Source organism: Corvus moneduloides, chromosome 6 (assembly GCF_009650955.1).
Source record: "Corvus moneduloides isolate bCorMon1 chromosome 6, bCorMon1.pri, whole genome shotgun sequence".
Lineage (NCBI taxonomy): Eukaryota > Metazoa > Chordata > Aves > Passeriformes > Corvidae > Corvus > Corvus moneduloides.
This window is the reverse complement of record NC_045481.1, coordinates 51,994,732-52,014,156: the sequence shown is the minus strand read 5'-3', so window position 1 is coordinate 52,014,156 and position 19,425 is coordinate 51,994,732. Positions and strand designations below refer to the sequence as shown.

Below are 19,425 nucleotides of genomic sequence, written 5' to 3'. Positions count from 1 at the left end.
CTCCTCACACTCTATGAAGTGCACCCCCTTCTGTAGTTTGGAGCAAGACCCTTACTTCTGTTAGTTCACCTGCTTAAAGTGAATCTCTGGATATGTTGTGCACTGTATTAGTGAGTTATCACTAGACAGCTGCATCTGATCCTTTATAAATATAGCCAACAGCAGGTCCTTAGGAGAAGGGCATCAGAAAAAGACAAACTGATGGTCCACTATTCCAGATTCTGAAAGCCAGCACTTCAGAGACTTTCTGACCTGAAGGTTGTACCCAGACAATTACGTTTTGGAGCTCTTTATGGACCCCTCCTCTGTGAATTTGTCTATTTTGTGTCCATTTTAATACTAGTGTAGAATACTCCTCAGCATTCAGCACCGAGTTTTGCATTGCATGAGAAGTTCTTGGTTGCTTACCTCAAGTCTGTTACCTGATTGTGCACTCAGATGCCTTCTAGTTCTTGTGTTAGCAAAAATAGTGACTCTGTATTCACCCCATTCATAATATCTGTTTTATAGGTCAATATTTAATTCATTCTCAAAAGTTTCTTTTTGAAGCTTAAAAGTGACCGCTTGTCTCTTTAAAGAGTTGGCTCCTCCTTTCATGATAGCCATTCTGTACTTTGGTCCTTCATGTCTTTGGCCATTTTCCCCATACTTTGTGGTTTTGATAAATCATTTTTGAGTCACCAGGATTAGTAATGGAAGTGTAAGCATGTGGAAATGTTGTATAGTGCATTATATTTGTTGTATTGTTCTTTTTGATTTGCAACAAGTCCCAGCTGCTTACTTCAAGAGCTCTGTTTGTCTCAAGCGCAATAAAGTACCTGAGATGGGGAAATCCTAGGAAATGTTCTGTGCTATCCAAGGTGCACTCTTCAGAGCAGTCTGAGAGGCTTCTGTTTTATTCCAAATATATGCAGTGTGGTGGCATTTAATCGAAGCCTAATATGATGACAGTTTGAGGTGGAACTTCTTTTTTTTTTTTTTTCTTTAAAAGCGTGTGAAATTTGTGGAAAGGGGGCTGGAGGACAGAGTACAGATTTTATTTGATGGTAATATTGCACAGAGCATGTTGTGATTACTTAGTGACTGAAAGTAATAATAATTTAATATCCGACACTAGAACTTCAAATCTGAGCTTGGGACCAAAGTGGGTTTGTTGTTGCTACATTTTTCCCTTAATTACTATTAATTCTAGGGCAATTAGGGATGAGGGAAAGAACAGCCTGTAATTTAGGGTCCTACGAATTTCTAAAGTAACAGAGTAAGTTTGTTACTTTACAGAATTGAACTGCTCACAGCACAAATTCTTTCATGCTTAATGCAATTAGGTACATTTCCCAGAATGGTGATTTAAAAAAACCTTTTTCCTTTGACCTGAAAAAAGAAGATAAATAAAACATGATGCTGCTTGCTCCATGCAATCTCTTCCTCCTTCCGCTTTAAGCCCGCTCCAGTTTATTCAGACAAATTGTTAAGGAAGATTTGGATTCTTTTTTCTCGTGAAAGCGGAAAGGAAATCCTTCGGATTCTGTTCTGAAACTGGGAATGGGAAGCATGTGCAGCCTGTGTTATCAGTGCTGCTGTGTTAAGCAACTGGATTGGAGTAGTGCATTTGTTTAACCTTCCAGCATAATGAGCTGCCAGGGGGATTGCTCCACTTAATAGCAGCCGTTCATTACTCTGCAACCATTTGCAGCGTGGTGTTTCTCCCATAGCAAAGAGAGTTGGCGGTTCCCAGTTTTAGCTTCCTTTATCAGTGACACTTAATGTCAACAACCCTGAGACTTTGCCAAAACAATCCTAACAAATCCTAATCCCTCTGTTTCAAGGTAAGTATTTGCTTCTCAGAATTCTTCTGTATTGGTGCTGCATGTTTACACTGGACCTTTTTTTGAATGCAACAGTGATCAAAGAAATATTTGAACTGAACCATATATTTATTTTTTTTATTCTCTGAAGGCACTTTGCATGTTCTTTTTTCTTACCTTTCACTACCATAGCTAAGAAAATTGTGGTAGAAGGCATTTTGGGGTGGTGATACTGCTGCCATTATATTATAAGGATCATCAGACCAAAATTAATTATGAGACAATGAGAATTCCATTTATAGTGACACAGATGTAGTTCAATGTGCCAGACTGTACATTAAAATGTCAAAAAGTTCAAAATTAACCAACAGCTGAAGCCACTGTCTGCCCAAGAGCATAATTAATGCTTGTTGTTCATATGTTGCAATGTAAAAACAGTAGAGCTTTTGTAAAAGAGATAAATCCTTTAAAGGCATCCCATTTGCAAAAAACTAGCTGAACTGTCAAGGGAAAAGAGAAATTTTTGCTAATGGCAAAAGAAATGATTATTTTAGGGAGTGAATTAATAGTCTATTAATGAGTCTTGTTCCCAGTGCATTGTTCACTTCACACTTGACAGCAGCTCCATGGATCAGGATGGAATGTGTCTCTTCTTAACTGTGAGTTTTAATATTTTGCACTGAAAGATCATAATGTTGCTTCATCATTAAAATAACCACAAAATTAACTTTTGCCCCAAGGGAAAGACAGATGGCAGTTTGATGGCCTCATTATTCTTTTTAACAAGAGTAAGGTTTTACACTGGCTTATATAATCTAAAAAGATCTCTGAAGAAACTGATGCTAGCTAGAAGAGTAAAAAGGACATAGCCACACCATGCAATTGAATTTCATCTTTCCGAAAATTATAGCTGTAACAAAATCTGGCATGTGCGTGTCCATATTTTTTTTCCTTCAGTAGGAGTCATCCCAGTGACAACTCTCAGTAAGTAAACTTGTCTTACTGGAGCCAGGAGTAATCCTGTGTTGCCTTAGGAGGGGTAGCATTTCACCTGACTTGCACACAGAGGGTCAGGTCTCAATACATGAGAAGATGGCACGTGCTTGTAAACAACTAAAGGAAGATGTGGGTAGTGACTGGAGGGACTGAATGGCCAGAAGGTCTCCAGTTAACCTGGGAGAAAATTTGGGTGGTGTGCCTGCCACATGTATGCCTCAGCATGCCCATTCCCAATGGAGCACAGCTCTAGGTAGTTCTTATTGACTCAGGAATTTGTGGATGCTTCATGCTTTGGAGAACCTGACTAAATAAATATTTAACTACCTCACAGGGGCTTAATTAATGCTCACAGTGGACTTTGAAATAAAGGGAAAAGGCAAGGGCTGCTTACACTTCATCTTCAGCTCAAGCACGAATTCTGCTTGTTTTATTTTTTGTAAGTGATATGGGAGCAATTCACATGTTAATTTTGTCATCTGTAAAAGGCTTATGATAAAAAGAGTGATGGAATGAAAAGGAAAATGTGTATTTGGTAGGTTCCACTTGTCACTGCATGCACAGGAACCTGTCACAAGCAAATTGTGATGGTAAATAAACACTTTTGATCCTTGTGGACTTTAGGATGTGTGGCCCTGAAAAGTGGATTCCTTGCTGACCTATGGAGATAACTTTGGTTTGAATTCTTGGGAATTGCTTATCAGACAGACTATATGGCAAGCTGAGCCTCCACCAGTGTGTTTCCACTTTGGCTGGGTTCTAGTTTTCAGCTCAAATGCGAGGTGGGAAGAACATGTATGGCTAGCTCCAGCTGCTTCCAAAAAGTTATTACATCTCAGACAGCTTAGGTTCAGGGGGGTCCATTTGACTTAAGAGGGGAGAATGACCAATTCCCTGGCTGCAGGAACCCAGTGCTCCCTGGGATGCCTTCTACATGGAGGGACTGTTTAAAGCAGGGCTCACTGCAGGACTGTGTGGTAGGAGGGCACAGACCTTCCCTGACTCTGCAGAGGAGCTGACCTCTTTCTGTCTCAAATGCAGGCTTATTTTGTCTCATCAAATTAAGTGGTCACTGTTCAAGCAAAGCTCCTGTTGTAGTGTCTATTGCAAATCAACAAAAACAAAATTAAATTGCATCCTTAGGTGGAAATTTGTGTCTGTGGGCAGTGTTCTCTTAGCACAGAGTTGCTGTGCATTGGAAGCAGAGGAATTCAAGATTGACTTTGGCATGATGTAGGATTTACACAGACACATCTGACAGCTCAATCTAGGCTGCAGTCTTTACCACTGTGGGGTTAAGATGGACAAAATGATGAAAATCCAAAACAGAGTATAAGTTCAGAAAAATACTAAGTAAATTTAGGAAAAGGATCCTGTCTCAGATTCACTTCTGAGTCAGAGGCCTCTAGCAGAGAAAAAAGTACAACAGTATATTTAAACTCTAATTCAGATGCAATGGACACATTTCTGTTGTCTTGATTTATATTACAATGGGTGCTACCTACTGTATTGCAGTTGAATGTAAAGGATGAAACACCAATGAACTATGATGAAATCAAAGCACAATTGCATATTCAAATGATACAAATCTGTACACTTCCTAAAACTGCTTCTACTTGCGTCAAGATGCAAGAAGAGTCTTGTTTTCAATACAGTCACACATTCTTGGATGTGAGGCAGCTTAGGGAAGTCACCTAGATGGGTGGATGTGCTTTAGTTTGTGGAACAGTGTCTCTATGGCTTTGGTAGTGACAAATCATGACAGTAAAAAATGCAAATTGATACTTTGGTAAATATTCCCTTTCTTTGGAACCTGGGCATGTTTCATCATAAGTACACGGAGGATGTTTCTGGATTTACACTACGATATTTAAAGGGGAAATGCCTTAGGTTTTAATGGGACCAACTCACTAACTAGCATAACATTTTCAGCATCATTAACATGAACAGTAACTTCACCCACTTGTGTCAGAGTGAAATCTTATTTCTTCCGAACCTTCTCTCTCACTGAAGTGAGCTGATGATTTTTTAATAAAATGATAAAATTTATGATTTGAATCTTATTTTTTTCTGGGAAAATTTAATGGAAAATAATAGGGTTTATGGTAAGGATTAATTTGGTACAGTGTTCTACATACTTGGATTTCCCAATCATTGTAGGAGTTAAAAATCAGAATCCCTTGAACTGATCTGAGGAAGACATTTTTTTATAAGCCACAGAAGAGTAACCCAATTGTCTCCTTTTCCAGTTTTCAGTTTAAATGGTGGAAAATCTAAAGCTTTTGGAAATAGTATAGGACTACAATAGATTCTTAAAGCCCTTGTGACACAACTGTTTGATGATGTCAAGCTGGAATCGAGCATCTCATCTATTATAGAAAGAACAGTAGCATTTTGCTGCTGAAAAGCTTATTAATATATTGGATTTCTTGTTTTTTTTTTTTTTGCTTTTTGCTTTTCCCAGCGTTCAGCATCCTTAAGCTTTGTGGGCTTTCCAAACTGTTCAGAAATGGAATTATCTCCAGCAAGGTTATCCAGCTCGGCCGACCCACAGGTGAAATGTGCAGCTGCTGTGACACTTGGCCCGTCCCCAAACGCCCTCTGTGACTGTGATACTCCACCAGAGCCCCTGCCCAGCTACAGCCTGGCACTGGGCAGAGCTCTCAGTGACCTGAGCCCTGGGGCTCCTGCTGGCCTCACACCAGGTGATGCACTCCAGGGAGGCACCAAATGCAAGGTAGGAATCGCTCAAATTCCTCTGCTGAGAGCGAATCCACTTTCATTTACAGCATGTTGTTGTTGTTAGTCAATCAGTCAAAGTAAGTTATGGTTTCAAGGAATAAAGTTTTCCTTATCTGGTATTTGAGGACTGATTACAAATTATTTTTTTAACATGAAAAGAAAGATAACTAATAATAAAATTCTGCATTTCTTTTCCCCCCCACCCCCTGAAGCTGGAAAATGAAGACCTCAGTGCTGTGGATTGTCTTCTAGAAAACAGCTTGGCTACTGCTGGGCAAGAGGTAGTTAATGAATTAACTCTTTCTATGCAAAAAGTGATGGAAGAACCTATTAATCTTTCAATCAAAAAGTCTCAGCATTGCACTTCTCCTTCTGAACTGCTCAGCAACACTTCTTTCCTGCCTGTGAATGCCAGAATGAGACAACCTAGAAGCAAAGAAGGTACCAGGCTTTTAATTATTTCCTTTAGGTTTTGGGGTTTTGTTTTTTCTTAGCACTGTGCATTGCAAGCACGGCAAAGCAGTATGCTTATTAATATACTTACATGTAAATGTGTTTTTCCAGCAAGCTTCAAATATTATCAGAGTACTTAATCCAATGGAAAATTGTGTTTGATCTCATTTGTGGAGGAAAAACATGGAAATGATATGCTTTGAATTTGTAACATCCCTCATCTGCGAAGCAGAAACGAGTGTGACTGTGTGAAGTACCTGGAGTATTAGTTCTCTTAGAAGCACTCTTGTTAATGAGACCTGCGGTTATGACTATTGAAGAGCTGGTTTGAAGAGTCCAAATTCAATTAAAAAAACCCACATTACTTCCGAAATGTAATGTGCCTTCTGCTAAGTCTTTCACATCTGTAGCATACCAAGTTTTTGTTAATACATTGCACAGTGTGTGCCTTTGCTTGGCTCTGTCTACTGTGGAACATTCCCTTCAGCCAAGGCCTATTTCTTCAGCCCTCATGGAGAATTAGACTTTACTTAACTCTTTTCATGGGCAAATTGCCAACATCGTTGTGCTGCACTGTAAAGCCTCATTCCTGCAAACTCTGAAAGTCAATGGGACTATTCATGCAAGCAAGGGATTGCAGGATCAAGCTGTTATCCCGTGACTTATGCCAATATTTGGCTGCATTTCTCTATAAAAGATGAATTAATATTTCTATCTCTGTGCTGTATTTTTGTTCAGAGAATTCTAATTAGAACAAAGGAGGCCTAGCCCAGTGAGCCAAGGAAATGTATTTGTCTTCTCTTCTACATCCCATGCCAAATCGTGGCAATTATGCCACAATCATTTGTGTGAGTTGCAAGAATCAGGAGCACCCCTAAAAAGCTGTGCCTCAGTCAGGCTGAAGTGGCTCGGGGAGGAGCAGCTTTGCAGTGCCTGGTGTGGGCTGTGTGACACCACACACAGAGGCAGCCCCAGTGTTCAGAAACTCGCTGTCAGTAGTAGATGCTACACATTTGCTGGGTATAAAGTGCAGGCCCTGTTGTGCAAGAGGGTGGAAAGCTTTGAGTGTTGAATTCAGTGCTGCTCCCTTTTCACGAGGAAGGATCAGGAGTGAGCAATTCCCGTCCTGCTGTCCCTGTTTAAGGGCATGCAGTGAGGGGAGACCTGAGGAGATACAGACACTAGTGCACCATAAAACATGAATTGTGCTGCAAAGGCAATGTTAACTCTGCTGGTGGCTCTCGGTAGGACTTGCTGGCTTCAGCATTGCTGTGCTGCCAAGCCTCATTCCTTCTGGTATGTGTCTCCAGTGACTCATCCTTTTCTAATAGCAAACCTAAACATTTCAGCTTAATTTAAAACAAAATAATTCTTTTCCTAGGCACAAGGGATGTGGTAAAAATTGTACAAAACGTCATCATTTTCCCTCTTATGGCTGCTTTTTTTCTTATGACTTGCATAAACACCCTCCCCTCCCCTCCTCTTTTCTAGACTAAACAAATCTGATGGTTTCAGTCTCTCCTCAGGGGTCAGGGGTTTGATTTTTTCAAAACCACCTCATTCCTGCTGTGCTATTTTGGGTTCTCTGCAATTAAGGAGTGCTGCCCACAGCCAAACGCAGTGCTCAGTTGAGGCCTCTGGGGTGCCATGCAGAATCAGGGTATCAGCTCCTTGTGTTATACATTCCTTGCTGCTGGTAATACCCTGCAGGATGGCATTTCTCTCTTCTGCAGCAGCAGCATTAGGTGGTTGACTCATGTGTAGTGTACAGCCCATTTTAACCCTTAGCTCTTTCCAAGAGCATTTTCGTAGCCAGTTGTTTTCCTTTGGGATTCGTTTGACCCTTCATGAGCACAATACAGTTATCTCAATTTAGTCTTACTGATTTAGGAGATTTTTTTCTCTGATGTACTAAGGTCTATTTTTAACTGAAAACATTCTCCACAGTGCAGCCCCTCTAGTTCAGTGTTTTCCACAAATTTTATAGGCACTATTGTTTGATGGGCCCAGTTGCTGGTGGACATACTGGTTGATGTAGGAACCCAGCATGACTGGAACATCCTCTGCTGTGACAGTGTGCAATGAGAGCCGCTCCTTCACCTCAATGTGCAGTCTCCCTTTAGAGATTCTGTCCATGACAGGGCTATCCACCCTTCACCTGAGCAACAATCACAAGTGAATAATGCCTTAGGTGTGATGTGAAATGCACCTTTCCTTGTTAGTCTTGATTTTATTGTGTTTCCTGTGGTGGGAAAAACCAGAGTATCCTAGAGGCACATTGCTTTCAAGCCATGGCTGATGTACAGTTGACCTGAGCTAGGTTTTCTTTTTAAAAGCATGTTTTCCTGGCCCTCTCTTATCTCGAGATAACCATGATATTACATTTGTTTCTTGTTAGTATTGGCTACGTCAAAGTAATTCCTAACAAGAGAAGGTGAGATTATGAAATTTTTCAATGGACTTGTATTTATGAGGGCATCCACTGGGACATTTTTCTCCACCCTGTCCTATCTCCCCAGAACTGTTATTGCTTGTGTTTAATGTCAGTCAAAAACTACAGCTATATGCTGCTAGAGCTACATAAAGCTGCAGCTAAATGCTTATATAGCAGACAGTTCTGAATTCATGTGTTTATATGTTACAGAGGTTGGAGGAAAGAAAGGAATTATAGTGTAACTTTTGTCCTGTGGTGGCAGATGGGAGACACAATTTTCTTCCTGTTTTCAAGTAACTGGAATTATCCAGAAGCTTCTTAGCATGGAGCTGGATGGAGACCACAGAGATTTCCTGAGCCTTGGGGGTTCCGACTTCAGTAGGTCTGTTTTCCTCAAGCGAAGGCTGTACAGCAAAGAGGATTACCTACGTCGCTCCATGTATAGGGATGAATGTGATATGGCTGTGTACATGTATAATTCCCTGGGAATAAAGCCATTTCCACAAAATAGTTTGTAAACGCTCCTCAGATTTAGAACAGAAGCTGTGGTTAAAAGTAAAAATGAAAGACAAAGGCTCTGCACCAGAACAGAAAATAGCATACACATTTTCTATACATATAGATGAAATGATTCCATAATTCACTTATGATACCATATTAAACACCAGTCAGAAGTACATGAATATTGAAGTACTTTCTATCCTAATCTGCCTGTGATATTATAAATATTTTATTCGTTTTCTTATCTTCTGTTCCAGATTCCAATAACTGTGAAAAGGAACATTTTGAAATGGATATGAAAAGCAATCAGAATGTCAGGTAGCAGAGTCTTTTTTTTTTTTTTTGTACAAAAGCACTGGCTGTGAAATTTTATGCATGCATTTAGAAAATTTGTCATACTTAATGATGATGGAGAACTTCAAAAGAATTCTAGATTCCTTATAGGTAATACTTCTGAAAGTTGTAAGATGGTCTCAAACTTGAAAACAACAATGAAAAAGAAGTGGTGAATTAATGTATTTCTGTGTAATTTTCCAGAATGAATAAATATTTGAAAACTTATCTCACTTGAACAATTAGGAAATGTTAAGCCCCAATGAAAGCTAAAAGATATAATGGGAACAGGATTAACATTACGTCAACAATTTTATAAAATTTAGTTTTCAGCCACTGCTGTGATAATATGATAAAATTGATGATGTGCTATGTTCCTGTTGAAGCCAGCCACACCAAAAAGTATCAAGTATGACTTCAGTTGGGGTAATTAAGACAAGAATATACACAGCAGGGCAAAGCTTTAGCACAGAAGTTAGTAACGTATTTACGCATATGATCAATTTAAAGCGATTGCATTCACATTTCTTAAAGAATTGGTTTGTGAAAAAATGTCCAGATTTTCAGTGTTTGGCCACCAGAGTCACAGTTACAAAGGAGAAGGAGCAGAAATGATGGTGCATGAAACTGAGTATGGAGGAGAATTTTGTGGAATACGGATGAATTTAATCATGTGTCCTTTTGTCTCTAGAGCTGCCCCTAAGGAGCAGAAGATCCCCTATGTGCGACTGGAACGTCTGAAAATATCAGCCTCAGAAGTGGGGGAGCTCCCAGTGTTTAAGCTCCAGCCACAGGACAATGAGCAGGAGGGCAATTTCCTCCTGGTAATTGAATGTGGGACACGGTCCTCAAGTATGTCCATAAAGGTGAGTGGGATTGCCTTGAGGTTTTACCTGCCTTCTCTCCTTTATCCCGCTGGTTTCTAGGCACAGCTTCTGGAATACTGTACACTAAACAAGTCTGTTGTTTTGTTTCACCCTCGGGTACTTCTGTGGTGGGTTGAGGTAAAGACAATACAGCTTTTAGCTTGCTGTGGAGCTCCCTGCATCTTCCATTTCCAAGAAGTCTGTAGTGTTTTCATACTCTAAGAAACAACTTGGCTTACCTGTCTGGTTATAAATACAAGATAAATAGCTTAAAACTGGCATGAATGTATATTCTAGTGAGAGGAACCGATCCCAGAAATCACAGTGTAATAGATTTTTAAAAGCCTTGTATTCTATTGCTTCAGTGGAGTCTTGAGTGCGAACTTCTTTCCACAGAAGGAAACAGGAATTGCTGGGGGGAAAAAGACCTATACTGGGGCTTTTTAGGGTGGGGGGTTTGAGCTGTTTACAGTAAAATTTGCAAGTAAGATTGTAGAATATCCTGTTTCTATCGCCTGTGGTGTAGAATCTGCACAGCTCTCTCTCAGTGCTACTACACTGTGGTATGTGGAGGAAATGACCTGACCAGGGTGACCTGGCCAGCCAGTGGCAGATGCCAAGACTGTGGGCCTGCTGAACCCCAGTGCCCTCCCCAGTAGAGTTCACTGCAGAGAAGTACTTGGAAGTACTTGTTGGAAAATTGTTGGTAGTTGTGTCTTCCAAGTACAGGAAGTACTTGGCTATCTGCAGATAACCAATGATGTTTTATGCTGATGTATGAACATGATGATTGTGTGATCCCAGATTTTTCTTTCTCCAAGATAAATAAAGATAGTCCAACTGAAGGACAGAAGTCCAAGGAAGAGAACTCAGAGGACAGAAGATTTCTCATCTCCCAGGCTGCAGGACAGACACAATCTCCTCCTGTAGATACTTTGTCTGTTGATCAGAAGCTCAGCAATGGCATCTCCAGCATGAAAAAATCCCCAGTTACTCAGGAAGTCAGTCCAATTGAAAACGAGGATTTCTGTGCTGTGTGTCTTAATGGAGGAGAGCTGTTGTGCTGTGATCATTGCCCCAAGGTCTTCCATCTCTCCTGCCATGTTCCAGCCCTGCTCAGCTTTCCAGTGTGAGTATGGACGACATTTCACTATCGTGCTGTTCCTGTTCACTGCCTGGGGGCAGAAGATATCCTCAGGGATGGATGTTTAGCCTTATACAAGTACAAGGACTGCACCTCTCACTTGCCTTTTTTGATGCTTTTTTGTCTTACATGCTAGGAACCAGATGAATTATGAAAAGTAGCTGTTTCCAGCCACCATGCCCTTTCTGCAGTTAACTGGCCAGTACAGCAAAGGAGGTGGCAGACCTGAACTTAAAAAACTTTCATATGACTCACTGGAGAAAAATAAAATCCTAACTCTAATGTAACATCTGGAGTGTAGACATCAGCTCTTCTTGGCAGAACAGAGACTAGCACAAGGGAAGGGCAGTCTGTGAATTCCTGTTCAGTTTGTTAGAAATCTTATGGGAGATGTAGGATTATCAGGGCTGCTGTGGAAATATTTAAGTCATTGGTTTCCCTAAGATATGTTCTCTCGCAACTTGTCGCAGATGGATTGTATGCAGTGAGCCAGAAATACACGTCCACATACCAAACTCTAAAAGTGAGGCTGAATAATGTACATTACTGTGGTGTACAATTCTGAATTCTGTTATAAATCATTACTAAGTGAAACCAAAGTCTGCTTCATTTGAGCCAAGCCCAAATAATTGTCTCAGCTGAGAAAAATATATTGTAAGGTATTAATTTGGAGATTCTGGTTTGTCCTTTCTGTTCAAAAACCAGGACTTTTCAGCGCTTGGCTTTTCATTCCTTTCTCTAGTTAGTGGAGTTATTATTACCTTCTAGTTTCAAAGCAGTGTGAAAACTAAGTTTTCCTGTTAGAGTAAACTTTCTAGACAAAATTAAACTCTAGTGAAGTAAATTAATTCCCTTAAGTAAAGTTTTATATTCATAGTTCTTTAATATATCTTCATCTATAGTTATTCAGACCCTGATATTGCAGAAGTTGCATCACTGCCTTCCCGAAATTCTTCAAGGAGATTCTGAAAATGCATCTGCTAGCAAGGACACACATACCCTTGCAGAATTATGTCTGTTTGGTTAGGGGATCTGTGCATTATCACACCTTTTCTGACAATGTTGATTTCTTAGAGAAATATGTCCATTATCATATCAGTTGATAATAAATATCTCAAATATCAAAGGGGTCTGGGTTTGTGTTATGAACCAGTTGCTGCCTGTTTTTCCTTAATATTTTTTTTCAAAGCAGCACTTGAATCAGTGCAGCTGCATACACTGCTGGTAGATGATTTCAAACACAATTTTGTCATTTTCTTTTCCTTTGTGACAGAAAAAGAGCTGTGAAGAGAATCTGAAATGGTTATACTTCTAACTGGATTCAAATCCAATGAAGAATATCTAGTACAATGGGCTTCAGATTGCCTGCTATCGTAATGCTAGTTAAGGATGAGACTTTCCAAATAGTGATTTCTGAGATTTGCTGTTTGACAAGGTTGTGGAAAAAATTCCCCAGGAGTTTTTTGGTTTCTTGTTTTGCAGGGGAGAATGGGTGTGCTCGCTTTGCCGCAACCCAGTGAAGCCAGAGGTGGAATATGACTGTGAAAACACACGCTACAGCCACAGCTACAATGCACAATATGGCCTTGGTGACTGTGACCAGAAGGTGGGAATCACTATACGTTGCACTCTTTAGAGCAGGCCACCTGATCTCAGCATGAGGCTTTGCCTTTTCATGCGAGAGATGATGGTTTTGACTTGGCTGCTACTCAAATGTTACACACAGTGGTAAATACAACAAAAGCATTGTTACCATTTGGTTATACCATTCTATTCTTTCTAGACATTGCTGCTCAATTTAAAAATGAAAGTCATGTTATAGAAAGATGAAGCAGACAGGTGTGGAAATCTTTTCTCCTTTGAACAGGGAAGACACGCTCAAGAGCAGAGCTTCCCTGAGTCATTTTTGCCTGGCTTTTTGACACTGAACCTTTTTCTTTTAAAACCTGGCATCTTCTCAGACTTGGGACAATGCTGTGACATTTTTGTCATGAAAGCATTTTTTGAATTTCAGTTGGACTGAAATAATCATGCAGTGTTCATATGTCCCATTAGTTCCTTTGAAGATGACATTCAGCCTGTTAACTCAGCCTAGATGAAAACTTATCAACATACACACCTATTATCAGTTTCCTCTACCAAATCTTCCATGAAAACAGTGTCTTTTCTCAAAGTCCTCCTGGTATTTGAAAGACAGAAATTCAGAATAGATGTCCTGTGTATATTGGTGACAACTGGACAGAGAGGAGGAGTCCACACAACTGAGTGCAGATGCTGAGCTGGCCCTGTTTCCACTGGATTTGGTACAACTGGACAAAAAATTTTGGGAGTTATGTCTTGAATAGTGAAGTCCTATTTAAAAAATTGAGTTGATGAAAAATTCCTTTGTTTGTGAGAAAATATGGCTTATAATATTTTTGTAGTGCATTTTTATTGAAAGAGCCAAAGACAAGAATAAGTGTTTTACAAGTTAATGGTGAGTAAAAGGAGCTTTTTCATACAGTACTACTGACTTACATCTGTTTGTATGAATGAATATGAGCAGTGGGAAACATTGCCCATTTACCTCTTTCCATACTGTTGCTGCTGTTCTCTTAGTTGAGAGCCAAGGAATAGATTTGGAGTGCAGAAAGTAAATAATGATAGTGATTAATTCCCAAGAATTTCCAGGAAAATACTTATTTTCTTTCATTTCTTGACTATCCTTATTTTCCAAGGTATAAGAATGCTATGAGGCAAAATGTCCCCCAGGTTAGAGTGAAGTGTTCAATTTTGCATCAGAAATGAACACTCCACCTGAGAATTCTCTTTTAACTAAGGGAAAAAGTAAATTCACTTGTTTTGAATTAAAATGTATTTTGATTCTGGCTTCCACAGAAGTGTGAAAAGCTGGTGCTTTCCCTGTTCTGCAGCAGTATGAGCCTCCCGTTCCATGAACCCGTCAGTCCCCTGGTAAGTACTGCACGTGCACGGATCAGAGGGAATCCAGAGAACCTCACAAGTTCCTCCTTTGTCTTCTTGAAAGATATTCATGAGGTTTTATTCTGAACAGTGTTGCTTCCTAGGGATGGGTGGGTGTTTTCCTCTTGCAAGTGCCTTGAAGGTGTGAGGCCCAAGGCAGGTAAATGCTGACCAATTTTCAGGCCACATTTGGGGGCCAATTTAAGATGCTGGTAGAATGGTAAAGGTGTATGAGGGGTTCCAGTGATTAAGAAAGTTGACTTGCCACATACATGGAGATTGTTGTACTGTCATAAGAGAGGTCTGCTCTAGAAGCAACCCCGAACCCCCTCTTTTCTTGTGCTGTGCACAAAGAGGGTGAATGTGACTGCGTGCAGGGGAAGATGTAGAGATTTCTGCTTCACCCATGTACTCAGCATTTGCAGTATTTAACTGTCTGCCTTAAGGAAGATGGAGACTCACACTATTGTAACAATAGAATACAATGTGCTACAAGTTGAAGGGGGGAAAAATAAAGGTTTTATGTGAAGGAGTAGTCCAAATAATGATATAAACCCTGTTCCACCTAATAAAGCTTGCAATGAACTTATGGAACAGATTACCTAACATGTAGGCTTGGACCCAGAAAGATGTAAGGAATGGGATATCCTGGTGGCTGGTGCCCATTGAAAAAGACTTTTGTTGAACTTTTAAAAGAGTGCACAGTACCATATTTTGAGTCACTCTTGACAGACTACTTCCCACGTTATCAGCTGAAAGTATCGCAGCACATTCCTTTTGTAATTGCTAAGGGAAAATGTCAGCTAATTATCAGTGTTACATATATTATTGATCATGGCAAAATCGAGGTTATTGTTATCTGGGGATAAACTTTACAAAGTGCAAGCAGTAGAGTTGTCACTGAAGCATGCTATTTTCAAGATCAATCTTGCAAGCAAATATGTTTTAATCAAACCAACAAGCATCCAGGAAGATGTGCAAGTACAGGAACTAAAAGATTAGAGCTCTCTGCCCTGATGCAAGGACTCCTCTGCAATGACTTTTGTCCAAACTTGCATAGTCATCGCTGGAGTGGAAGTGTTTTAATTAAAAATGTCACATACCTGTGTTTTATTCTTATTGCAGGCTCGGCATTATTATCAGATCATCAAAAGGCCAATGGATTTGTCCACCATACGAAAGAAGCTGCAAAAAAAGGACAAGTCCCACTATTCTGCGCCTGAGGAACTTGTGACTGACGTGCGTCTCATGTTTTGGAACTGTGCAAAGTTCAATTATGTATGTTTCTAATATGCATGGGTGGGGGGTACACAGCAGGGGGTGGCTCCTTCAATGACTGTCACTCTGGAGCAAGTACTGGTTCCATGGAAATCAGATATAGAATTGGGATAAACAGAAGTATTAATCAGTTTTGTTCTTTGGAAATGATGTTAGGGTTTTTTTTAATGACAGGAACGAAGTTTTATGAAGTTATATGTGTGTGTCTGAGAACTTGAGATACATATGGATCTAAAATTAAAGAGGGACGTCTTCACAGACAACTCTGTGGAATGTTGTTGAGTTTGCTGGGAGAGGCCAGTCACAGCCAGCAAAATACCTAGGGAAAATCAAATGCATAGAAATTCCTAAGCAGTGATGACTGCTGTTCTTCCTAGTTCACCGCACATCTCTTTTCCTTAGAGGTGCACAAATGTGTTCCTTAGTAGCAGCATCTGGTTTTTACTTACGCTGGAAATGCAGAGGGACTAATGGGCTGTAGAAAGTGTGCAGGGACTAATGGAGATGTAGCAGACAGAGCCAAGGTGAGATGTTGGGGTGGGGTAGTTATTTGGGTTTGATCCTTGATGATTTCTGCCTGTGGTAGCACTGAATGGTTATTCATTCCCTTACAGCCAGATTCCGAGGTTGCTGAGGCTGGACGATGCCTGGATGAGTTCTTTGAGGACAAACTGAAAGAGATTTATCCAGACAGGCATTTCCCTTCAATGCAACAAGATGACTCTGATTCTGAAGATGTGGAAAGCCAGAACAGCCAGGTGCCATGCCAGGATTTCCAGTGGCCGTCGTACGGGCAGGAGTGCGTTCAGCCCAAAAGGAAACGGCGCCACGCTGTAAGATTGCAAAAGCAAAAGCATTTGGTTGCTAAGTGGCCACCCTGCTAACTGTTTACAGCTACTGATGAGAAGTTTTGGCAGGACTGTCTAAGAAAACTGTCAAGCTTCTATCACGGATGTGTGATCAGTTCTACAATTTTATGTCAAGGTCCCTTGAGTGGAATAAAGTGTCAGATGTGTATAAGTGTGCGAGCAGGAGCAAATGAAGCCTCTCAGGCTGCACAGCTATCTTCCTAGCAGAAAGCTCTGTCAAGGTTTGTAAAAAGACTAAGCCCTTTAGCTATTCATTGTTTGTTTCCTTTGTACACAGGAAAGCGAAAAAACTAAAAGAATGATGTTTCAGCCAGCTAACAGCCTTCCTCAGGTATGACCTCCTCAAGATATGAGATTTGAGGAATCCAGCAGCGTGACTGGCAGAGTTAAGGTGTGTGGGAGGAAAGCAAAGCACTTGGGCTGTTTATTTAAACTCTCCTATTCTGCTGACCATATGCCTTATTTCCCGATCTCGTGGATAGGCAACAGATCCAAAATGTTTAAATCTGTCAATATTCCACCTGTTAAATCACATGTATGTCTTGCAGTGTTTACACTGAAGTACTAATGTTTTGGTCATAGGTAATGATAAATAATAATATCTCATACTGCAGTACTGTTTCATAATCTGTTGAATGTGACATCTCTATTTTATAGAGCACAGGTAACCATGTAATAATCTGGCAATCTCAATGTGAATGTTGGCCATGCTTTGTGACAAATACAATGTGTAGCCGTTAAGGCTGTAATCCTGTTGTCTTATTCGATGATTTTTCTGGGAGCTTGGCTGCTCAAAGCCTATGAGATACAGTATAATGTGATTATCTGATTAGCTGTTTCTTTTGAAGCACAGCATTTTCATTAAATCATGAAAGATCAAGTGCTAATAGTGCTAATACAAGGGCTCTGTGAGAGCTGTTTCTCAGTGCGTACTGGGTGCTCTGTTTGCAAGGCATGATTCTTCTGGAATCTAATTCATGCTTGGTAAAGCAGTGTGGGATTTTGTAGCTCTCAAAGGCAGCATTTTTATACAACCCGAGGCAGTTGTTTTTCTATGAAGCAGATATTGGAATTCACTAAATTAACTATGCAGTGAATTACATGGTTATAGAAGTGCCTATAAAATAACGTCATTTATTTCTGATTTTCTCTTTGCTTATTACCTGTAGTTGTGATTACCAGCAGTACTAGAAGATGATGATGCATATATATGTAGAAGGTCAAACAGAAAGAAAGACCGTCTAAGCCTTTTTTTTTCTTTTTTTCTTGCTGAATTTCACAATGTATGGGCAGAACACCACCAACAGCAGGTTTAGAGTTCCCTTGAACAAAGGTTGCATGTCACTGTAAAGTCTGAAGGGTGGGATGGGTAACAGGACATCACACCTGAGCAGAGTGGTAGTTTGCAAGCTGCTTCCCACCCCTTCCAGCAGCAGGTGAGCCACATCTTTGCATGGCCAGGGCTTTCTTCATGTATGTGAGGGACATCTTCCTCCTTAGAGCTCTGCCCAGCAGAATAATCTGGGCTGGGGTCCAGCTCTGGGAGAGGAGGTTGTTGCAGACCTCAAACACAATTAAAGATCATTTTAGTTAGGTTCCTGTAAATAAAGATGATATTTTCAGCATAGTTTATATAGGCTATTTTGTCTGGTAACCATGTATGTTATTTTAGATAACACTTTAAAGTAAAGGTTTATATATGAAATAATAAGACATGAATGTTATATTCTGCTATCTGTGTGACTTATTGTTTGCCCTTAACTTGGTAGTGAGCTCATCTTTTCTTTCCTTTGAAGAAATGAAAATATGGATATTAGAAACCGACTGACAAACTGTGAGATGAGGGGACAGAAAAATGTACATTTTCTAAATGTGAATCCATATATGTTTTCTTTCTGTCAAATTCCTCAAAACAGAGACTTGGCACAGGGCAATGAGTGCCGGTTTGTCACTGAATTAATCACCCTTATCTGTGCTACAGGTATCCCTTTTTCTCAGTTCCTCCACCAAAGACCTATCTTTTATGATGAATAGTGCAAAAATTATATACTCTCTAGATTTCATCTAGGGGCAGTGGTAGAAATGTGAGAGATTATTGATGGCTTCCTCTTTTCCTGGAAGAGCAGAGTCAACAAGAGCCTCTTTCTGTTTCTTAAAGGCTGTAAGGTTATTAACAGTACCATTAATTTTGGAGAACACCTGTTGAAATAAAATGTATCCAGGGTATATTATGCCTTTATTAAAAACAGAAGTTTTCCAATTTGTTGTCATAAATAAAACACCTTTTGGGGGGTGTGTGCTGGCAGGACTGAATGACCTGGGCACTCTTAAGGCTAACTTAGATTCTGATTAATACTCTAAGACTAGTAACTATTTCAAAAAAACCCTCATAAACCTCATGTCATGTTGGTAAGCAGAACAAAACCTGAAGTCTTATGTATGACTTCATATGCTTTCAAACGTGAATCTGTGGTCAGCAATTCGCAACAGAGTGCAGGTTATAAGAGCAATGTATTTTTCCTGCGTGTAATGGGTTACATGTAGAAAGGGAAAATCCTTTCTGTGTTTAGTTGGAAAAGAGATTAATTGCACTTTGATAATAGGTCTGCCAAAGAAGAAACGGCAGCTACAGATTTGGCTTTCATTCCCCCCTCCCAACAATTTCAAAGACCTGCTTGTTCCAGTATCATGAGAGGAGAATGGCATCACAGTTAATACAAACAGGTGTCTAACCATACAGATTAACCAATGACTGCATGTTTATGTGTGTAATGTGCACTGCTGAACAATAAAACATGTGAAACGTCTTCTTGCACATTAATCTGAAATCTTTGCTCTCAGTACATCTGCTTTCAATTCACATATGGATCATATAATACCATTTTAACAATCATTAGCTAAGTTGCTCGTAACTTCTGATAGCAAAACCGAGCAGTTATGAAAGCAGCTATGCTAACACAGGAGACAGCTTGCTGCTTGTGCTAATATTTTCAATACCAACTAGATATTTTGCCTTTTTGTTTTTCAGTTGCTCTAAGTTATT

General features: G+C 40.0%; 1 protein-coding gene across 3 annotated transcripts in view; it reads left to right on the top strand.

Moving 5' to 3' along the window:
- Positions 1-19,203, top strand: part of TRIM66 (tripartite motif containing 66) — a 49,908-nt gene extending 30,705 nt beyond the window's left edge. For all 3 annotated transcript variants that reach the window (XM_032113412.1, XM_032113411.1, XM_032113410.1), the window contains 10 exons: positions 5,266-5,538; positions 5,756-5,984; positions 9,189-9,249; positions 9,956-10,130; positions 10,952-11,259; positions 12,757-12,880; positions 14,152-14,226; positions 15,361-15,513; positions 16,128-16,346; positions 16,660-19,203. In XM_032113412.1, the coding sequence (XP_031969303.1) occupies positions 5,266-5,538; positions 5,756-5,984; positions 9,189-9,249; positions 9,956-10,130; positions 10,952-11,259; positions 12,757-12,880; positions 14,152-14,226; positions 15,361-15,513; positions 16,128-16,346; positions 16,660-16,719 (1,677 nt within the window). In that variant the 3' untranslated portion in view covers positions 16,720-19,203. The remainder of the gene's footprint in view (positions 1-5,265; positions 5,539-5,755; positions 5,985-9,188; positions 9,250-9,955; positions 10,131-10,951; positions 11,260-12,756; positions 12,881-14,151; positions 14,227-15,360; positions 15,514-16,127; positions 16,347-16,659) is intronic.
- The last annotated feature ends 222 nt before the right edge of the window (positions 19,204-19,425 follow it).